The 15,593-nt window shown below is 41.9% G+C and overlaps 1 protein-coding gene across 2 annotated transcripts; it reads left to right on the top strand.

Moving 5' to 3' along the window:
• Positions 1 to 6,961: 6,961 nt before the first annotated feature.
• On the top strand, positions 6,962 to 13,869 carry RP9 (RP9 pre-mRNA splicing factor). Of its 2 annotated transcripts, XM_075143044.1 has the most exons (6): positions 6,967 to 7,255; positions 8,641 to 8,671; positions 9,501 to 9,630; positions 9,979 to 10,070; positions 11,528 to 11,589; positions 12,752 to 13,869. In XM_075143044.1, the coding sequence occupies exons 1-6, from the start codon at positions 7,050 to 7,052 to the stop codon at positions 12,981 to 12,983; spliced, it is 753 nt and encodes a 250-aa protein (XP_074999145.1). In that variant the 5' UTR covers positions 6,967 to 7,049; the 3' UTR covers positions 12,984 to 13,869. The 2 variants fall into 2 exon arrangements, with proteins under 2 accessions (XP_074999147.1, XP_074999145.1); XM_075143046.1 differs by lacking the exons at positions 8,641 to 8,671; positions 9,979 to 10,070 and having other exon boundaries at positions 6,962 to 7,255.
• Positions 13,870 to 15,593: the final 1,724 nt, after the last annotated feature.

The following is a 15,593-nucleotide window of genomic DNA, read 5'->3' as shown; positions in this document are numbered from 1 at the left end:
CACCGAAGCTGAATTTGCCTATTTTACTTGGTACGCTGGGCATCATTTAAATGAGAACTGTTTTATCAGTCACAATATTATGGAGGCAAAATTCAGGAAAGGAATCTGCTTTTGCAAGGGAAAAGTTCTTGGAAATCGATCACTGATTTAAGAATATAGCCAAAGCTCAGAAGAAGGAATTTCCTGCAGCTATGAAAAAAAAATGGCTACCCGGCAAAGAATCTAGCTTTGATCCCTACTAAGTCAGTAGCAAAACTCCTGCCAACTTTGGTGACAGTAAGACTATAACCTAGGGGTTAAGCAGCAGTATATATATAGATTTAATACATGAGGAACATCCACTCTGGAATAATTATCATCCCTCTAATACGGGGTTCAAATTGCAGCAATCCTGACTCAACCTCTCATCTGTCAAAAACAGATAAATAGAGAATTATGGATTTCATTGCATCTGGCTGTTTCTTACGAAACCAAAGTCCTGCCCACTCAGCTTGGGCACAAGCGATCCCACAAAGGATGGTACATTTTGTAAGAAGTTGGGAGACTGTCCAAGGGTTGTCAGCCAAAATCTCCCTTCCCTACTATTGTTATATAACGTGCTGTTAGCATCTGAGTGCTCCTACTGCTCACACAGTTTCCAAATGTGCTCAGTCCTTACTCGGGCAAAGTCCCTTGAAGGCCACATAAAGCTTTGCCTCCGTAATGACATATTTGGGGCCTTCTATTAACAGAAGAGACACCATCTCAGTGTATAACTGGAGATACAGTGCTATATCGATAGCGTACTACAGAAATACACGCCCATCAGACAGAGTCTCACTCTTGAAAAAATGTCAATGGCATTTAATGCAAAATGGCTGGAACTACATACAGTTATTTGTATTTATTTACAAAGACCAGAAAGCAAAGGGCAAAAACTCATGAAAAATGTAAGTTATTGAGGGATTTCATGTCTCCAAAGTTTTGAGTTAAAATAATGAAGAAAGATTAAAGATAGATTATTTTCACTGAGAGGTGGATTGAAGAGATGGTAAGCATTACACTTCTGATGGAATGGGTGACTTTACCACTACAAACTCCAAGTGATCAATATGGCAGTATCTCCACAGAAGGATGGAGGGAGTTCATCCATTCAATCAACTACCAGAGGCTCGGAGGACAGAATTTACATCAAGGAAGGCAATCATTCCTCTTGTAAGTACCAGCTTACCAGTCTTTGGGATAGTTCCAGTAAAAAGACTTGAATGCTTAAAAGGGGATGTAGCCTTATAAAGGGACTTCAAATAAAGCTGCAGTTCCAATAACTTTGCTCAACTGCTGTCCAACCCTGATTTCCAAAGACGTTTCCTTGCTTAGCTGTAAAGCTGTCCTGCAAGTGTACATTTTTGAATACCCTAGGTAGTAACCTAGTCTTTACAGAAACAAACAATTCAATGCTTAGTTCACACCTGTGCTTGGTTGGGATCCAAAACTTTGATGTTCTTCTGCCCAATTGTCCTAAAAGGTTTGGCCCTGTAGACATTTAGAGAGTCTTGAACACTGACAGGATCGGGACTGTACAAAATGTGGCTGTGGCCATCATCTTTTTTCAGACATTTGCTCCCTCACTCCCTTTTTGTGATGATGTATGGCAGTAAACACCACATTAAAGGTTCAGGTGTGTAGGAACACTTTTCAGTGCTGAGCAGTGCTGTTGTTAACAGGAGATTAATCTGAGATGCGGGAAGTAGGAGCACGATATTGTCACCTGGTGCAATGGTGCTAATCAAGGGAGAACTGAGCTCTGGTCCCTGTTTAGAGCATTGATTTTGTATCTTACAGAACAAAGTACAGTTTCCAGTGCTGGTATGGGCACCCCTCTTAGTGTACTCACAGCCAAGTTTAGAAACACTTGTCCTTCTGACTCGGTGAATCTCAAATGCTTTTCTCTACTGTGTCCAAAGAGTGGAATATGAATGGTGGGTGGCCCCCACCAACGCAGCCATTAGCCTAATGGTTAGGGTATTTTTTCCTGGTCAGTCACCATCACTGAATACCTAGACTGAGGAGGGAAGCAAATCCAAGTCTCTCATTTTCTAATTGTCAAGCTAGTATACAAAATAAATTGGCAGCACTACCGCTTCAAATGAAACTTTTCATTTCTCTGTGAGAAAGGATGTCGGCACCTCTCTTCACAGCTGAGGTTCCCGAGTGGTTAGAAGTGCCACTGCTGTTCTGAGGTAGCCTTCCCTGAGGTCAGAAATGGTACAGATATTAGACTCTCTCTATTCTGAATGCCTCCTATCGGCTAGCTTCAGGCAGCCGTGGGCTGGCCATGCTGGATTTAGACTGTGCTCTGCTCAGCCTGCTGCTTCTTCTGGATCCCATTAGGAGGTGCTTAACTTCCCATGGAGCCTAACACGGGTTCTGGATTCCTCTCCTGTGTGTAATATCTGACACATAATCAAAAACAGATCCTGGCCCAAAGCTCTAGCCAGCCAAAAATGGAGAAAAACAGATTGGCTGACATTCTGCCAGGGTTACACTCTCACAGGCATACTGATGCCCGTGGGATGACATAGATGTAAATTAATTTGGCCCCAGTATTATCGCTTGCAGTTGAAACATTCGGTTGTTAATAACAAAAATGAAGTTGTAGTGGATATTATGAAACATACGGGCCTTTCAGATACTTCACATTGCGACAGCAATTAATGTTTCTGCTTAGATGTTTTGGTGAAGCTGGAATTACAGCGCCATGACAGTCAGCTCTTATGCTAAGACAACATTTCCCCAAAAATTAACTTCTTGAAATGTCTGAAGCACTACATTCAAATAAAGGGAAAAAAAAAAAAAAACACAACTTCAAATAAATATCCTGCTAAATACCGGAACCAGATCCTCAGCTAATATAAACCCTTTAAATACAACAGATTTAAGCAATTTACAGGTACTGAGGATCTTTGCTCCAGAATAAATAGAACTGAAAATAACAATTACTTTTTTCCTGCTCCCTCCTTCACAATTAATTTTGTTTTGGTCTTTCCTAAGGACTGATACAAAAGCAATTGTCTCCTGGGGTAAGTGTGCAACAGTCACAGGAATCCGGGGCTTTTCTCAGCAAAGGAGGAAAAAGAAATTTTGGAGCTACCTACAGCTTTAAATAATCTCCTTCTATTAAAAGTGGGGGGTAAAAAAGTCTGACCTCGCCACTGGGTACTTCTGAGCTGGGTAATAAAGTGATAAAGTTCATTTCTAAGACAGATGAGGAAATGCACTAGAAAACTATTTGTATTAAACCAAAGAAAGAACACATTTAAACCACTGTGGCTGACCAGATTTATGTACCTACCTAATTTTACCTTCTGTGTGCCCCATTAACTTATTGCCATAAAGAATATTACACAAATGCCCTGATGTGCTCAGAAATTAGGGCCTGGACGTGCAAGCCACCAGGATGCAAAGAATGCAGCCAAGCTCTCATTGACTTAACAGTAAGAAGAGGATAATATACCATGGTCTGTCCTTCTGTCTCCACTTGCAACCCCACATTTCTGTTGAGACTATGCACTTCGTTCCTGAATTTATGTAAATTATCCTGTCAAGGTTGAAGTCGTTGGATCTGAGGTCATCTAAGCCAGGCCCTTACTTGCTCCAAACGCAGAACTCTTCTTACTTCAGCCAAGCTAGGACAGTCAAGGGTGTACGAAAGCGAGACTGGTAGGGTTTCTGGAGAACTCCTGTCTCTTTTGCTATTGCACGCATCCCTCCCATAGAATACCATTCATAAACTGGAAGCTCTCCCTCTTAGAATTAATTAGGTTTTCTGTCATTGTCCTAACGTGTTGGAAAGATGTTCCAGAGTCTGACTACTCTGTTGGCTTGAAAATGTAAAAAGGCACTTGAAAATAGCAAAATAACACTGGAATGAAAGGGGGGCTAAAAAAGTGCATTATATCACTTCAGTTTGCTGCCAAAATAAAGTCTCTATTTAGTAGGCATCAGCCCAGCTGGTACTTAACTTTTAGTAACTATTGCCATTTCTCTAAACAGAGTGAAAAACTTATACTGTGTCTCACTTAAGTTCTTTCAGACATTTTAAATGTAATTGCGACACCTCTAAATATTTCTCCTTCCTCACTTGATGCTTGAAGATACATGACCATAAAAGGGACCGATTGCTATTTGACATGTTACCACACGCTAGCAGTTTCACAGCAGCAAATCTCTTAGCCTCCAGCAAACATCAAGTCATCTGCTTAACCTGCTCTATAGTGGATTACCTTAAATCACATTACCTTCCATTTGCCTCATGCTAAGAGTAGACGCACAGATATTTAACTCAGATTAGCAAATAAACTGATTTTGCTGCTGAGCCTTTAGACAAGAGGACTTCAGTGAGTTTTGCACCTCGGGTCAACGGCTGTGATCTGCCATTTCAAGAGATGGCAGCAACTCAGCCTCTTCTTCCAGATTAGGCCCCGAGAAAGGCTACTAATAAAACTCACGAAAGGCCCACCATTAAGCAAAACACACGAGAACTACAGACCATGGGATGAATGAAAAAGGTTTTCTCGCAACTTACGTGCCATCTCATGACATCTCAGCCAGATGGGTATGTTGGAATTAGTTTATGAAGAGCAGAAGTTGGGTTTTTTTGAGAAGTGTACCTGCAAGATTATGTTGCTTTGCTGCTGAGTGTTGTTTTGTGGTAGAATGGTCGCTGCATTCTTTCTAATGCCAGTAAACCTACAAAACTTGGTATGTGAAATAAAAATCTTCATCAATATTATATATGAGTGGCAGGACATGCAAAAGATAGATTATTTTGTTTAAACCTTAAAATAAGCACTGAATCTTTGCGAAATACTGTGACAGAATTAACTGGACAAAAACAGTTTCCCAGGATCCCAGTTTTCCCAGGAAAATTCAAGGTCAGGTTAGACGAGGCTCTGAGCAACCTGATCTAGTTGAAGATGTCCCTGCCCATGTGCCATGGTTTAACCCCAGCTGGCAACTGAGCACCACCCAGCTGCTCGCTCACTCCCCCTCAGTGGGATGGGGGAGAGAATCAGAAGGGTAAAAACTCGTGGGTTGAGGTAAAGACAATTTAACAGGGAAAGCAAAAGCTGCGCACGCAAGCAAAGCAAGACAAGGAATTCATTCACTACTTCCCATCGTCAGGCAGGTGTTCAGCCATCTCCAGGAAAGCAGGGCTCCATCACACGTAACGGTTACTTGGGAAGACAAACACCACCACACCGAATGTCATCCCCCTCCTTCTTCTTCGCCCAGCCTTATATACTGAGCATGACGTCATATGGTATGGAATAGCCCATTGGCCAGCTTAGCCAGCCATCCCGGCCACGCTCCCTCCCAGCCCCCCGCGCACCTGGCAGGGCACAGGAAGATGAAAAGTCCTTGACTAGCATAAAGATTACTTAGCAACAACTAAAACATCAGTGTGTTATCAACATTATTCTCATACTACATCCAAAACACAGCACTATACCAGTTAATAGGAAGAAAATCTACTCCATCCCAACTGAAACCAGGACACTGTGGCAGGGGGGTTGGACTAGATGACTTTTAAAGGTCCCTTCCAATCCAAACTATTCTGATTCTATGATTCTATGATCTGAAGTTACAATGGCAGCCACTTAGCTGAATGCAAGTGAGAAATGAGACACGTGATCTTTCGTCCCAAATAAGTAAGGTTTTACCATGTACAACCTAAAATAATATTAAAGTAGTGCTTGTTTAATAATATTACATTTTTAAATAAACACTTAGATTGATATTTCCCTTGTAAAATATAAGTTTTTTAATGACTGTTTTCATTTTATTATACCTTAGAACCACAGGGTGCTGTAACAGTAATTACCAGCAAACAGCATCCTTTGCCTTTGACGTGCACTTTTGAAGCGCTAAGGTGATCAGTTAAAACCACCTTCAATTCCTGGACTTTTTTTGCATTTCACTCATCTCTTAAGCAATCCCAGAAATCTCACATGCCCTTGAACTTCAGCGTGAGGCTGAAGTAGTGATTTAAGCTTTGCCTTCCCAGCCCTGACCTACCTCCATTCCTCATTCTGCAGCGGAAAGATCGCAGCTGGGGCAGGAAACTGCAAAATTCGGCTCTCGAGGGGTGCTCGTATGCTGAAGAGGAGGGAGTTGCCCTTTGCTGGTCAGGCAGCTCCGGCCGCAGCAGCACGGCCCTAGCCAGGCTTCCCTGTGCCTGTGGCTAGACCCTGCCCCATAACCAACATGTACCTCCCATGGCACCAACGTGCCCGTTAAAAAAAACAAAAACAAACCAACCCAAACCCAACCTGTGTCTTCTGGATGCTGCAAGAGATGGCCCTGACCTTCTCCTCCCTCCCTCCGCCTGTCTTGGCCTCTGGCAAGCGTGGCCTTTGAGCACCACAACAGGGGCCCTCCTCGCACACCTGTCCGCGCTCCCCGCTCCCAGGTGCCCCTCAGCTGCATCCCCAGCCGTCCCTCGGGCCTCAGTGAGGGAGGCCACCGCCTCAGCCTGCCTCTGCCACCCGGGCCGCCTGCTCCCCAATGCCTCTTAGCCCGCCCACCGCCATATTCCCCCGGACCGATCCATACCTCCCCCCCCAGCCCCGGTGTGTAAGTGATTGTGGCACTGAGGCGTTTTGTGGTTTTTTTTTTTCAAATACCGGTGTTTTGAGGGCGCGACACCGCGCAGATCAGTTTTAAATCCCCGGGAAGGGTGCGGGGGTGTGAGCGACAGGCAGCCCGGTGATGCCGCCCTGCTGCCTCAACGGCGCCTCACCGCAGCGGGACCGCCTGAGGCGGCGGCGAGCTGCGGGAGAGCTGAGCGGGGCTGCTCCGCCCGCCCGGGCCCCAGGCCCGGGGAGGGAGGACGGACGTGGCGGCGGGCGGAGGGGGCGCTGCCCGGCCTGCCCGCGCCGCCGCTGCCGGAGGAAGTCAGCCCTTAGCCGGGAGGGGAAGTGAAACCGAAATGCGCAGCGTGGAGGGCGGGGAGGGGAGGGGGTGTCGCCGCGGTCTCCCCGTCCGCCGGGGCTCTGCCCGCTGCGCCGATGTCCCACAGGGCGCGAAGGCGGCAGGAGGAGGAGGAGGAGGAGGGGGCGGAGGAGGAGGAGGAAGCGGCGAGGGGCAGCCAGGCGCGGCCCAAGAGCCATCCGGAGCCCGCGGCCAGCGGCGGCAGGACCCAGGACCGGCATGAGAGGAAACGGAAGAGGCAGGAGGCGCAGCAGCTGCAGAAGCTCCAGCACCTGGAGTCCTTGTAAGGAGGAGGGAAGGCTGCCCCCGGCTCCCGCCCTGCCGGAGGCGCCCCCACTCTGCTCAGAGCCCCCCCCCGCCGGCTCTGGGGCTCGTTTCCAGTGTAGGGTCGGGGGGTTGTTGGTTTTTGTTGCCCCGCCGAGGGCAGGGGCCCGTTCCCTTCCCGCAGCGGCTGCTCCAGCTCCGTCACATTTTAAAAACGTGTCCCATTTTTATGCATAAGCAGGCCTGTCTTTCAGCCGTGTGCCTGCCGTGTCCCTCCGAGCGGCGTCGGCCCCTGGCCGGTGTCTCCGGCCACCCGAAAGCCGCTGGCGCGGTACGGCAGCGCTCTGCTCCCTGCCGGGCCTCGGGGACGCTTGCAAAGCTGCTCGGTGACTTTATAACCATTTGTTGGGGAAAAACGGGTCTCTTCCAGGTTCCTAGAAGTCTGGGAGTTGCAGCGTAGAGGCAGAGGTTGTTCAGCCGGTTTCCACTAGAGTGGATTTAAAAAAAAAAAAATTAAAAAGGTTTAAGATCTGCCTAATGACTCCGTCAGTGGCCCACGGTGCTGCAAAAGGTTTATGCTATTTCATTGACAGGGGTTTAATGGAAAAAGGTCAGAAGGTTCACAAGAACGTGATTTTTTCCTTTCCACATGGCAGTAAAAATCTGTTTGTTATGAAATGCACTAAACAGCACTCATAAAGTTATTGTTATAAAGACCATTTCATAGTGTCTTGGCATTTAACTCCTGAGCACATGTGCTTTCTCAGTTGCTGTGCTCTATGTAGCACCTGCTTGCTAGTTGGATTTTAATAATTTTTTTATCTACTAACTCCAGAGAAATGCTGCAGGAAAGATGGTATTTGGTCAGTAAGGTTCTGTCTTTAGGCTTAATACACAAAGAGAAGATGATTAAATTATTATTATTATACACTAGGTTTGGCTGGCAAAGCTAGATGTAAGGAGCGGTCTGACTTGACGTTTTCAGCTGAGTATACCTATGATTCAGCAGTGCTGGAGTAAAGAAATTTGGATCAGTGAGATCTTGGGGAGGGGTGCTACAGAAAAAGAGGAGAGAATTGTGCATTTATGGTAACTGAAGCTGAACTGGATGTACCACACATCCCTGTAAAGCAGTGCGATGAAAGTAGTTGTTCCCCCACAAGAATATGAATCTGAAGGATGGTTGCAAGAGATGCGTGTAGTGATATGACAAACACTGTGTCTCAGTCTGCTTGCATCCAGGTATCCATGTTCTGCTATAGTTCTTAGTGATTGTTGATTGAGTAAAATTTAAGGGAAAATGTGAGGTGAAGGTTTTAACTTTATACCATTGAAATACTGTATTTTCTCAATTTATTTGTCTGTGCTAAGCTGCAGAGTAACAATATTTCTATTGCTTTTCAGCTATGAGAAACCTCCCCCAGGGCTAATTAAGGTTGGTAAATATATTGCAGTAAATTTTTAGCAGTATGAGGGATTTTCACACAACCTGTCTTTTAGCCATTTATCTTAAGTGTCTACTTTACCTATATAAATTAGAGAGAGAAGTAGGTGCTTCCAGGGGAAAACTCAGAGCTCCTCAGTTACATGCCAACCTCTTTGACTTGGCGAAGAGTGAAATGCCCAGAGTGAAATGCCCAGAATCAGATAGGATGATACCAGTTCTTTTGTCGCCTCTTAGCACGCACACTTGATGCAGTATTTAATAATGCGGATAGAGGGGAGTCATTTGTGGTGAAGCAGATTTTCAGTTTGAATGACATCTTTTCAGGATTCTTCTCCATTGCTTATGTTCAAATATTTGTGTAAAAATACTTTCCTTTCATAATGATCATTGGTTTTGCCAAATTTATATACTTAAGCCATAATCTAGTGTTTTTAACATAAAAAATACTGCTGTGTCTTGTAAAGGCTGGTTTTAATTGTTATGTCTTATTAGCAGGAAGAGGAAAAAGAGGTCTCTGCTTGTCTGTTAAGTTTTCATTTATATTATTTATTTAAATAAATTACTAAAATAAATGGGAACAAATGGAATTAATATGGCAATAAAGTTCAGACTGGAAAATTCAAGGGTGAGTTAAAAAGAAAATTACTTAACGCTTTTAAAAGGGTCAGATATTTTGGATCCTTTTTGTGTTACAAGAAAAAGAAATGTTACAGGGGAAATAGGTTCCATATTAAGTGAAGGCCTGCATACTTGGGGTATTAATTTTTACAAAGTTAAAAAAATATATGATTTTATTGTGCTTTTCTTTTTTCTGTAGGAGAATGAAACAAAACCAGAAGACTGCATACCTGATGTACCAGGCAATGAAAGCGCACGAGAATTCCTGGCACATGCCCCGACAAAAGGGCTTTGGATGCCTTTGGGAAAAGAGGTCAAAGTCATGCAGTGTAAGGCTGAAAATATTCCAGATGTCATTGGACCTTCATATAGTCATCCATTTACTCTGGGGGAGGGCAGAATGTCTGGTGGACAGATGACAAGGTCCAGGTAGATTGGCATCATATTGATATAAAAGCAAGCAGTATCTTGAAGGCTGTAATAAAATGCATAAGATGAATTTTATGGACGTTACATTTATCAACATAATACTTGTATCTATTTATTTGTTTCAACAAATTGAAAATATTTTCCATAAATACGCTTCTCCCCGCCCCCCCCCCCCCCCCCCCCCCTTTTTCTTTTCTTCTTCTGATCTGGCTCAGAGATGCAATTCACTGCTGCTTCTTTTTTTAAAGGTTGGAGGTGTAAACGTTATGGACACAGAACAGGAGATAAAGAATGCCCATTCTTTATTAAAGGCAATCAGAAATTGGAACAATTTAGAGTAGTGAGTACAAATACTGTAGTATTATTGCATGTATTTTTTAATATTGATGATGCATAATCTTGCAAGTGAAGAGAAGCCTGTTAGATGATGCTTTATTAAGGACTTTTCCTCTGTCTCTAGTATAATATAGATGCCGAAAATCTCCTAATAAAGAAAAAGCTACAGATGTGGTTGGATGTTTGACTACTTTGCAGAAAATCTACTCTTCGAGAGGAAAATTAGTAATTTTTACATTTAAATTGGAAATCTTCAAGAACCTGTTTCAACCATTGTATTCAGTTTTTGTGATTAAAATGTCAACGTAACAAAAAATGTTTAGTCAAGCTTGAGCTGCCCACATTACAGCTGCTTCAAGCCTTCCGCTCTCACTGTGAACAACCACATCATGAAGCCTGTTGTCTAGGTCTGTAATCCAGTCATTGTCTACAAGTCTGATCTCTTGCTACATGAGGCTACATCTCAGTTCTGCAGATTCTTTCTGCGTGACCTCTTTAACTTTTCCTGTTGCTCTGCATTGTTAAACTGTATATCAAGCTCTCATCACTTTGTGTCTTATGTCCTCATTTCCATCCTTAAAAAATGCAATCTGGACTTACTCTGTCCAATCAGAATGCTACTGCAAAGAGTATTTTTAGCCCGCTCCCATGACCAGATTGCCTCTATTCTTCATTTTTCCTCAGGCTTCTTCTATGTTGCATCAAACTCTTGCTGTATGTCCAAGGCCCTTCATGGTGCATTCCCAACATCTTTCATTTGCTGCTGACATTTTAATTCCTATCTCCAGTCAGCATCTGATATCTCCTCTCTGTTGAACTTGTTTGCTCAATCTTCCAACAGAAATGATCACCCCATCTTTTTGCTGCATTCTTGCACGGCATGAACTCACCTTAAATATCTGCAAAGTTTATTTGCTATCTTCCTTCACAACAATCGTTTGCTGCAATTCCTGTTTAATTTAAAGATAACTGATTTAAGAACCAATAATGGTAGCGCATAGCATGTTAGGACAACTCCAACTTCATTATCTGTTTGTCTTATATTCCTTGCTCCTGTATTCCTGTGTGCTTGTATCCAAGTTTTTAAAATATGCTATAAGGGCACAGCTCATTATTTCGAACTGCCATATTCCTTCTACGTCTAGCTATTCCTATTGTATATGTATGGGGTTCCCTTAATTAGCTGTGATCGGAGAGGGAGAGAGGTAGTATGCCTAAGGAGAGTCCCCTTCACTGATGATGTAACTAGATCAGCTTTTCCTAAAGTAAAAAAAAAAGTTCAGATTAACCATGTTAAGTCTGAGAGTATGCTTGTGAATTAAGAGCTTGCTAAATATATTTCATCTTTTGATAAAAGCCTCTTGCGTTGGGTTGCTTTGGTTTATTTTTTTAAGAAATACAACAGTCAGTGATAAATACTTTTCTTTACCAACATTGGATTTTCTGTTTTCCATTTTAAAGGCACATGAAGATCCAATGTATGATATAATAAGAGAAAATAAACGTCATGAAAAAGAAATGAGGTAAGTGTGTTTCTGTAGTAAACTGCATTTTCAGTTTGGTATACTAAATATACCAAACTGAAACTAGGTATACTCAGTTTTGGTATAGTAAGGTATAGGTGAAACTTTGATATAAGCTACCCTTATCAACTCAGAACATTTTTTTAATGGCAGTTTCTTTATGTTGGCATAATGCATTTCTACTTTCTCAATGATCACTCAGTAGTACTTCCTACATCTTTAATTCTATTAGCTTCTATATTTTTTCCCAAAGCAAAGTTTAAAGAGGAGTCGTATTCATTTATGCCGTAATATTCAGGTACTTGAGTTTAGTTTTGGTTTAGGCCTAAAAACCAGTTTTATTATTTTTTTTTTCTTTCACTGAGTTCACTGAGATGTTTCTAAGATTTGGTACATCAAAGTGCCTTCAGTGGACGTGAAGGGATGGATTTAGAAAGCTAGTTCTAGGCACCTGATGTTGTTCCTCATGTAAGGTCGTTATTCGATATATAAAGCAGCAGAGTTCTTTAATGCTTTCTTACTTGAACTGCATCAGTGAGATAACTGAACAAACTATAGGTAGCCCATACAGTCGTGCTGCTGCTGCGGGTGTGGTGCTTTTTTTTTGCTTAAAAAGCAAATCCTTGGAGAGGATACTGAAGACAACAATAAAATAAGCAAATAGTTTGTCGCCATTTGCCATTAATCCATGGAAGTTCAAAGGAAGAGTGCCTATCAAAAATACCTCTGCACCTAGAGTGTATTCTGTCAGCTTCACTGACATCATCTCTGCATCAGCAGGGCAATGAATTTCATAATATCATAATTCCAATATGCATCTGTGTATGGATAAGCATAGAACTTCTTATGGTGGTCTGGCGATAGCTGTTGCCTCGTTATTTTGCACACATAAATATTGGCCCATAAGCTAGTCTGTCTTTGATATCCTGTGGGATGGAAAGTCCCTGATAACAGACCGTCTGCTCATCTCAAAAGAAGTTGCTTTTATCAGTCTGTGAAAACTATAATGGGGGTGTAATTCAGCAAAAGAGGAAGTGTTCCCCTGCCCTTTGCGTGCAGCTTCCATTTCTTAAGCTAGGAAGGAAACAGATGAAAGCTAGTATAAATTATTACAGGTAGAGGGGAGCTAGAAAGGATTCTCATTCACATTTTTTAAACTCAGGATACAGCAACTGAAGCAGCTGCTAGAGGACTCTACCTCAGAAGATGATGATGATAACAGTGATGACAGTGATGAGGATGATGAAGATGGCAGCAGCTCCACTTCCTCAGAATGTAGAGATAAACATAAGAAAAAAAAGAGAAAGAAGGAAAAGAAAAAAAAAGAAAAGAAGAAGAAGAAAAAGAGAAAGCGTAAATCATCTAAATCTAATGAGAAGTCGGAATCTGACTGACAGCATTCACTTGCTGCATGCTCATTGACCTCTACTTGTGAACTGCAAGAAAAGATCCAAAGAATGAGGAAGAAACCACCAGAAAGGGCTTTATTAAACTCAGAACATACAGATGGATACATACAGCATCCTGCACTGGCTGTCTTCTTCTGCCCTTCTGCAGTGCTGCAGCCAGAAAGAAGAGAGCTGCATTAAACAAGACTCAATCAACCATATCTTTATACTGTAAAACCTGTGCTAAGGGTCTTGGTCAAATTGGGCCTCTGCGTTGCCACATGTGACTATCAGCAGAAAGCAGTGACTACCAAGGTATCGCCAACAAATCTGCGGAGTTCAGCAGACTGTCTATTGAAGTGTCTTTTCTCCATGAAGTTATTTTATTACTCTCATTGTAATGGGACTGCAGTTTGCACTGTGCAGAGCACTGACAGTTCACTTACAGTGCTTACAATAAGCAGGTTGTACTGTATTTTTTTTTATCTGCATACTGCCTATGTGCTGAAGTTCATTGTACTGGCAGCTAGGGAAATAAAGAGCACTGCTGAAGGGGGAAAAAAGTTAATCAAGGGGATTTACTTTAAGACGAAACTGCGGTGTCAGCAAGAGTTGGGTTTTTTTTGTGTAGCAAAATCTCAACATCATCGCCATTAATACGCACAGTTCTGCAATACCTGAAGCATTCTCCAAACCCTTGGAGTGGGAGCCAAGTGTAATGATGTTAGGTGTTCAACTTTATTGTAAAGAGGTAGTGGTTTTAGTTATTTAAAAAAGGGGTTTTCATGTTAGAAATGAAAAAGATTAATTTCTACATACACTTCAGTATCAGTTGTTTTGATACATTTGAGGTTTTTTTCCTTTTAAAAAGGTTTGAGGAAGTGAACACCAACTTATTTTTTATGTTTACTAGAATTATTTTATGTAGTAACATTTTATGAATCATCCCACAAGAATATAAATGAGTAAGGCTTTCAAAGTGGTTTTCAACTATATGCATGTAAGCCACAGAACAGTAGTAAAGAACTTGTAAGCAGGAAGAAGGGAAAGTTGTGTGTACTTAATTGACCTTGTGGACTGACCACATTTTTAAATAATCTTGCAAGGCAGACTTGACTAGAAAGATTGAGATAGCTATAAACTGCATTAGAGTAAGCATCTCTCTGAAACATCAAGGTACAGCGGTACAAAGCTGTGATTTGAGAACCTAGATGATGTATATTGGTACTCTGCAAAAGGAGAAAGAAAAATAAATTTGCTTTGAAAGGACTAGGAAGGACTTACATAGAACTTAGTCTCTGTGCTTATGCTTATATTGAAAAAAAGCATGGTAAAGCTCTAACAGTAGTAGAGTGAGCATTAACAGTGAGATAAGGAATCATAGACTAAAATTCAGTTAAGACTTTTTTTTTTTCCCTCCCGAGAGCTTTGGAAAAGGGGACAGGGGAAAGTATACATTAAAATGTGTTTTCTCCCTCCTACATGTCTAAGAGTCATTTAGCAAAAACAAACCCCCATTCCTTGCAGTCATTCACAGTATGTTCTGGGGAAGAACAAGGTAGTCAAGGCCTACTTACAAAAAGATTCTTTATCTTATTCCCCAAGCTGGAATGTGGAGTTGTGTTTTATCCTCCAGTATTATTTAGCAAATCTCCCTGTAATGGGATTTATTGATGACTCCTGATAGTTCCCTGTATCAGCATCATCATCAACAAATTCAAAGCTCCTGGCTCTTTCACCGGAAAGATTCAACAGGTGAAATAGCACGAGGATATTTATAATGGCCTTGTTCTGTGTATTACCACATTTGGTGCTGAGAAAATCCTTGCATTTATAGCATTGGTGATTGTTGGACGGATGCTGGAAGCCAAAGCTGGTATTCACCTGATGCATTCCAAGAGAATTCTCACTCATTTGTCTAGAGTAGAGCTAACCTGAAGATCTCTTCAGTTACTTTAGCTTTTGTCATTTTTCTTCCAAAATTTAGTTCAATGAAAGCAAACTCAATTTTTCTTAGTCTGTCATCCCATTCCTTGTTAATGGGTCCTTCCCATTTTACCTACCAGGGTTTATTATTTGAACAATCAAGAAAATTACTGTAAAAGACCATTCTCTAACTTACATCAAATGCAATTTAAAAGTTTGTTTTGAGATACCAAATCACTGTTCTGTACCAGATTAAAGGGCTGTTTAACCCAGTGTCTTTTTCTACTCATGGTCAATAGTGGATGCCTACACAACAGAGCAGTGCAAACTCCAGTGACGTTATTTCTGTTCTTTCACCAAAATGCTGTCTCGGCCTCTAATGCTTGTAGTGCAGGTACTTTGAATCATAGGTTATATTTTAGTATTTAGTAGCCTTGGATATGTTTTTTCTTTTACATCCAGTCACTTGTAAACTTTGTAGTTTCCTTCAGCAAGGAACTCTAGAGACTAATTAATAATTAGTGAAGAAACATCATTTGCTTTCAAACTGCTCCCTACAAGTTTCATTTCATACACCCTAGTTCTTGTAATGGAAGGCATGTGAACAACTGATTCCTATTCATTTTCCCCATATCATTACCAGTTTTATAGATCTCTATCCCATACATAAAGATTTTTGCAGTTCTCCAC

Source organism: Calonectris borealis, chromosome 2, assembly GCF_964195595.1.
Source record: "Calonectris borealis chromosome 2, bCalBor7.hap1.2, whole genome shotgun sequence".
NCBI classification, from domain to species: Eukaryota; Metazoa; Chordata; class Aves; order Procellariiformes; family Procellariidae; genus Calonectris; species Calonectris borealis.
The sequence above is the reverse complement of the archived record's forward strand: the minus strand, read 5'-3'. Positions and strand labels throughout refer to the sequence as shown.